The sequence below is a fragment of the Anabrus simplex genome, chromosome 1 (assembly GCF_040414725.1).
Source record: "Anabrus simplex isolate iqAnaSimp1 chromosome 1, ASM4041472v1, whole genome shotgun sequence".
Classification (NCBI taxonomy): domain Eukaryota; kingdom Metazoa; phylum Arthropoda; class Insecta; order Orthoptera; family Tettigoniidae; genus Anabrus; species Anabrus simplex.
This window is the reverse complement of record NC_090265.1, coordinates 966,065,779-966,073,115: the sequence shown is the minus strand read 5'-3', so window position 1 is coordinate 966,073,115 and position 7,337 is coordinate 966,065,779. Positions and strand designations below refer to the sequence as shown.

Genomic DNA, 7,337 nt, shown 5'->3' with positions numbered 1-7,337 from the left:
ACCTGACGCCATATGACTATCCACCTATTCGCATCAATGGGGCACGTGCTCGCAGAGCAGCACTTTCGAGGAAGTTGGAAAATGGCTCAATGAATGGTTTGCCGCAAAAGACAAGCAGCTTTTCTGGTATGGTATTCATGGCGAACTGTGTAGAAGCCGATGGCCAATACTTTGAATTAACAAAAAAATGAATTTCCCTTAAAAATTAAGTGTTTCCTTTACCACAAAAACCAGCAAAAACTTATGCATACACCTGATAGGCGTTTCCCATGATTAATGAACTACGTCGAGTTTTAGAGAAATATGGAAATAAAACATTTCTGGACCCATGTCCATATAACAAATTTTCTTTTACATGTGAGCAATTTGTTCTGGAAGTTTGGCCTACCTTATTGCTACACCCTACATATAAATTATGCAGTTAAGGAATGTAGGTTATTTTAGTATCTATATTTAAAAATAGATAAACCAAATAAATGATACATTTATCAACAGAGATATTATGGATAGTGATAATGAAGTAACTTATAGTCTGTTTTATCCAAATAGTTCATCAGAAAGTTTTGTGCACCTCACTTACATTGATAAGTTTAGTTACTTTACATAATAAAATTTGATTATAAATTACAAGAAATGAACATTTTTCAGAACCCATTTCATATACTATATTAATAATTCATTCATCTGTACATTTTTTTTAAATCACCATGTAATACTAACTGTACTTTAAATAGTTATGTTCTTTGAAACAATCAATGCTTCTTTCAACCAAATTTCTATGCATTCCAATCTGGACATATATACAAGCCATTTAGAATAGAATTATTTACAAGTACTGAAATAAAAAATGTTCTCAATTGTTGATTTAACATAAAAATGACCACTAAAGTGCAACTACTTGTTGATGTAATTTAACTTGGTGGTGGTGGTGGAGGAGCAGCCAGTAAGCTTGGCAACCCTGCCAGAGTATTGATGTCAACATTCTGAGTACCACCTTGTGCTGGAGGAGGTTGAACAGGCTGAGGCTGTGGAGGGGGTACACCTATGAAATTTTGGTGCCAAGGAAACATGCTGGGTGGTGGGGGTGGAGGAGCTCGGGAGGGTGGTGGCACTGGCCCAGGTGGAGCAGAAGACAGAGGAGGCGGCGGCTGTTGCCAAGGTGGTAAACCTGGAGGAGGAAGAACAGCAGGTGGTGGCTGAGGCAAAGGTTGCTGTGGGGGCTGAGAGCCAGGAGGTGGAGGCTGGGATGGGTTCTGAAGCCATGGCAAAAGAGGTGGAATGCTTGGTTGCGTTGTGGTTACAGGTGGAGGCTGGTTGGTGGGTGGCGGTGGAGGAGGAGCTTGCAAAAGGTTAGGGGGTGGTATGTTAGAAGTTTGCCATGGAGGAGGCATAGCAACAGTAGGAACAGCAGGTGGAGGAGGATGACTTAAATTTGGTATCATTTCTGAACCCTGTGGTTTGCTGACAGCAGGTACAGCTGGTGACCATGGTGGAGGTGGCAAAGTATTTGGAATCAGTTGAGGTGGAGTAGGCATGACAGTCTGCTCGATACGAGGTGGAGGTGCCATTATAGCACGAGGAGCCATCTGTCGATCAAACACGCTAGCAGTTCCAGTAGCACGCCGAGTCATCTTATTGGCAGAATCACCATCTTTATTTGGAGGAGGACCTTCACCAAGTTCAGCCATCAGTGACATATACTGGGAAAGAAAAAAGAGAAATAATTTCCATACTCTCAGCAGCAGAGAAACAGAACAAAAACACCTACCAACAGACAACTGCAAGAGAATTTACAAGAATTATGTTACAATAGAGACCAGTTAAATTCATATTTGGAGGGAAGAAAAGTGGGGGGGGGGGGAGTTAAAGAGATATTATTACTACATTAATGGACTAAATCAATAACATTAATTTTTATTTTATTTTCTTGCTGTACAAGATATTCCTAAAAATACTTACATTTCATCGCTCATCTTTTTACTAAGCTATCAGAATAATCTGCAAATGTCAAGACACATGTCGGGAGAACAGAGTGGTTTGGAAATGAAATTGGGCTACAACAAGGAAGTGCTGAGCCATGCTAAAATGGCATGTTCATAAAAATGATGTTTTGCATATTGCAAAGGGCTTGTATCAGCCTCACCTCGATTGAGTTAAGTGTTTCCATGATTGTACCAGAGAGGGCAGCTCCCTCGGTCATGAGCACGGAAGATCATTCTTTTGGCGAGACTGTTGTTTTATCTCTTTGGAGCGAACCTTGGCATTGTTATGTGTGTGGAATATAAACATGGTCCCATGTAGATTGTAGTGGCGTTTTTATGCCATAAATGGGTTTTTAATAGATTTAAACTTGACCCATACTACCATCCTTGTCATTTTGATTACTGATATTACAGGTATGGTAATCCTTGTATTAATATTATTTCTACGGTTCTGATTTGCCATTCTCCTCTTTTAATGGTGGCCGATTGATATGCATCCTGCTCTACAGCGAGAATGGGCTCTGTGTCTGTTGCTGACGTGATTGTGATGTGTTGATACCTGGGTCTCTGATTGATTTTATTTACGTGCACTACATTGTAAAGTATTCTGCCGTCGAATGAATGTACGCCCTGCGTGTTGACGCGGAGTTCCATTCGTGTTGTACGAAGTGCGTAAGCTGATGGGTTTATGCGTGACCACTGGGTCCCTATTATCCTACTGCTAATTGTCTGCGCCGTGCACGCTATCTCTGACATATGTGAGACCTTCGTTTGTGACCATGAGAGTCATAATATATGAGTTGGTGTTCAACTTATTAACTGGAGCAACTGCTCGTATTGTTTGCCGATACCAGAAATGTCTGAATGTTTGGGTGTGTGTTGGTGAGTGGAAGGAGAGAAAGGATGACGTATCGGTCAGCTCAATTTATATTTTTTCACTTTGTTTCTGAGCCTCATGCTTGTTGCCGGTACGGTGATATTTATTTTGCCTTGGTCTCCGTCATGGCCGTTTGCTTGCCTACGAGGCCGCAATGTTTGTTTTCTTATAATCAGGCTATGTGCCTCCCTGTGTTTCTCTTTGGGTTCGAATATTGTTTCCATGGTCCAGAGATGTTTCTCTCTGTGCTGTTATGATCTTTCACATTTTATTTCACCTTCTCCGAGTTTTTTTCCTTTCTTCTCCTTGCTGTGTGGGAACTTTGATCTGTGGTAATTGTTGAGATGATGTGGAAGTAAAATAGACGCGTACGTAAAGAATTTTATTAATCTTGCAGAAAGAATGACCTGAGTTGATCTGTGTGGATTGTATTCACATTACCACATTACGTAGCGAGATTGCAATTGAGACGGTGAGCCCGCCGTATGAATAATTTAAGCTTGGTGTTTGAAAAGCTGTGCTCAGGCATTAATGTTAGGACTCCAATTGGATGAACTCTGCACATGTATGTATCCTTTCTTTTAATCGCTAGCTTCATTTCTTGTTTGTTTTTTTTCAAATTTTATTATATCAATAAACCCTCATTTAAATTTAGTTTTAATGTTATTGCTAGTAGCCAAAGTCTCGTTCCTGTTCTGCATTGAAATGAGGGTCGTTTCCAGTTCAGGGCTGTGTCATTGGCCTCACCTAGTCGCAGTCCACACCTCGAATCTCCCGACGTGTGTGTTTTATGGTGACGTAGATTGTTGGTAAGGGAGGGGGTGCTGTTCAGTGCGTTGTCACTACTTTTATTTATAATGCTTATGGATCAGGGGCATCTTGTCTTAAGGATCACAAAAGCACATGAACATCCTGGTAATCCCAAATCTATTGAAATTTAGATGATATTGTGCCAATTCACTTTCCATTTGAATCATGCGTCACGTCTACTGATAACAACCCCAATTTTGAAGTACAAACTTCGGCTCATTGCACAGCTAGAGCTTGAAGGGACAAGGCTGTGGGTATGGCAAATATGATCACAGTTTCCTGTGTGATCACAGACTGCTGACCCCCTTCCAATGCCTTCTCTAAAAGTTCTCAATTGCCAAAGATGGCAGCACATATCACGTAGTCCGTGACAGGGGTTAATGCACCGCCGGCAGCGCAGTAGCGTGACTGGGGAAGAGCTGGCCATGCGAGTACTGCCATGTTGAGTGCACTCCTTAGCTCGCCGAGGAGATTGTAGTACGGAATAAATGTATTAACCTACATTAACACACGCATGAAAATAACTCATTACTTCTATGACACGAGATAACACTGTAAGAACGAATGTTAATTAGGTACATAGAAAATATTTTTAAAAGGGACGGCAATAGGAAACAGAAAATCATCAGTTCGCAAACCAAAAACACTGTATTGCGAATTTTAAATCACATCCCAGGCAGATGTACACAGGGAAGTAATCCGAGGTTTGAGTGGTTAAAGTGGGACGTGAAGTGCGGAAGTCTGTGTGTTCTTCTACATTGATTCTCGGTAAATGTCCGAAAATCTCACATTTGGGCCTCAGGGAAACTTAGCCATTGTCAAGTAACTGATAATGAAAGATACAGCCCGCATCAACTGTCGTGTACATATAAAAAACTGAACACATTTTGCATTGTTATTGAACAATCAGCACTAACTTTTTTTTTTTTACAATTTTCTTTACGACGCATTGACACAGATAGGTCTTACAGAGACGATGGGATAGAAAAAGGCCTGGGAGTAGGAAGGAAGTGGCCGTGGCCTTTATTAAGGTACAGTCCCAGCATTTGTGTGGTGTAAAAATAGGAAACCACGGAAAACCATCTTCATAGCTGCCGACAGTGAGGTTCAAACCCACTATCTCCCGGATGCAAGCTAACAGCTCCGCGCCCCTAACCGCATGGCCAACTCACCCGTAACTAACATATTTTAAATTAAGAGACCGTTCCCGAAAACAGAAAAACATCATAAATCAGTACACGAATTTGATATCCTTAAAAAAAAAATCACGTAGCTCAGAGGCTTGTAATGAGCATTTGATAGACTTGGGCATAGTAAAAAGAAAATTGGGATAGCATATTTAACCATTCTTTTACTATAAAACAGATGTGAAAAAGGAGAAATCAAGACTTAGGGTTCTTGCAAAGATTTTAAGAGATAATGTTTAATAATTTGAAGCTATATATTGCCCTGAAACTAGACAGTCTTATCAAACTTTATCAACCACATTTTCCGGATTCTAGGCTCATGTTCTTCCGATTATTAGTACCGGTACACAGCCTATAAGAAAAATATGCAGTTTTTTTTTCAGAATACCTGTTTATTTCTTAAGAATTACCTCTCAATAAATTGAAAAAAGGCCAAGAATAAGAAGCCTACAATTCAAAACTCCACGTCTACACATTCTCTGAATCTGCCATCATACAGCCTGATTCATTCAGATTAGGGTAATTGAAAATATATTTTATAACAGTTCAATATCCACTCACTTATGTGAAGACATACCAGATCCCTTCTGAGGTGCACAAGGGTTCATCACCCTTGAAAAAGCTTCCGCTCCACACGTAAGGCCTTGCTTAACTCTCTTTTAATATTTCTCGTAAATTTAAGTACTGCAAAAGCTCTTATTCACTGAAAACATTTGACAATATATTATAACTCCTTCACATATAATACTACAACAGATCCACTAACCGACACGATTCAATATGAAAGCACGCAAGAAACTGTAAACATTATTACATGCTTCATTCAAAGCTGAAGTTCCCACAATATGGCGATGCTCGAATATGTTCAATATTCTTCATAGCATCAGCGTGCTCTGTGAGTCTAGATAAGTAATATTAAAGTCTTTGCTTAGTAGCATACCTAAGCTAAACAATGCGGTCTCTCATCTCAATTACAGCTGTTTTGGAAAATCCTGATGTAATAAATGTAGAGAACAAGCATGAAATATACTTAGAAATAAAGGCCTGGCTTTTAAGACGCGAGAGGTCACACCCGTTTTAGAACGCGAGAGGTCGCGCAAAGGCATATTGCTTACACTTAATATTCTAATGAGCTGCTATTTTCCTTTTGCAGTGAATGCTCTGATAAAAATATAAATATGTACCCTGTTTAACTGCCTTTCAACTAGTACTAACGTAGTTACCCAGTAAAAATATTTTCTCAATATAAAAAAAATAATGAATTTTGTTGCAAAATCTGGTAAAAATACACAAGTTTTTAAAGAGCGCGAGAGGTCACGCATGAGCAAATTGCCTCAATGTTTTCATTTGTACATTTCAATGAATGATTTGGTCACAATTCAAGATAAAACTGCAGCACCACACTTCACTGAAAGCCACCATAAACCTCATGAACCTTACTTAAAAGACTTTCTTGGAAATGCAGTCATGTAAGAATGCACTACGCAAGGGGTCGCATGAAGGCAATTTGCCGCGGTAGATGTGAGCGTGGAAGAAAACTTAAAACTACTCCGGAACGCAGCAGGCAATACACTGACGATAATCAACGTCAGGCGAGAGAGAGGGAGGGATGAAACGAGCGCCCTAAGCCCTACAGCGGCTAGCAACAAAATTATTAACAAATATTTAAAAAGTACGGCAAATAGCCGCGGGTGCGACCTCTCGCGTGTTAATAGCCGCAGTTATCCAAAGAATGTTTCCAGTCACTATGTATTACATTCAGAAGTACAACTCGTAACATACGCTAGTTATCAGCTGGTGGGTTGGCACGCTTTTTACAGCACAGCTTTATTCAGAAGGGGTGGCTTCTGCTACACATACACGAACTGGGAATAACAGAGACCTCCTTCAGAAACTATTTTCGAATAGATTCTCACAGTTTGGACTGTATAGCCTGAAACAAAACTATTTTTTTAAGTTGCAAACAGACGGGCACTCAGGTACTCGCGATTGCCGTGGAGAGGAATTTGGAATGACGACACATTGGTAGCAGGGATGTTGGCGGCACAAGACGAAGAGGATTCAAATGAAAGCAAGATCAGGTTTACGGTGTGGCAGACTTGCTGCTTAACTGACAGACACAAATAACTGCCATTACGTTCTTTTGCATAATACCATACCCTTATATCACTTTTCTCTACGGGGTCGAGCATGAAGCGAGACAAATCTTCGTAGAGAGTTTTAATGACCACATGCGGAGACGTCAACCTCATCAGAGGAGTTTTTTATTTAGCGTATGGCTTATACAGACATAATCAGTAATATATATATATTTACAGCTGAGAAAGTAATGTGTGCTTCACAATTGAATACAAAGTTTTTCTATCCAACGTACAGCATCTGAAGATACCAGCATGAAGTCATCTTCATCACCGTGATAAGCTCAAATTTTACATTCCCTGACGATATGATGAATAGTCTGGTGTGGAGCTCCGCAGTTGC

The 7,337-nt window shown here is 40.2% G+C and overlaps 1 protein-coding gene across 1 annotated transcript in view; it reads right to left on the bottom strand.

Moving 5' to 3' along the window:
• Nucleotides 1-466: 466 nt before the first annotated feature.
• Nucleotides 467-7,337, bottom strand: part of LOC136857827 (splicing factor 1) — a 201,762-nt gene continuing 194,891 nt past the window's right edge. Inside the window, exon 9 of the mRNA XM_067136790.2 lies at nt 467-1,700. Within this exon, the coding sequence (XP_066992891.1) occupies nt 912-1,700 (789 nt within the window). The 3' untranslated portion in view covers nt 467-911. The remainder of the gene's footprint in view (nt 1,701-7,337) is intronic.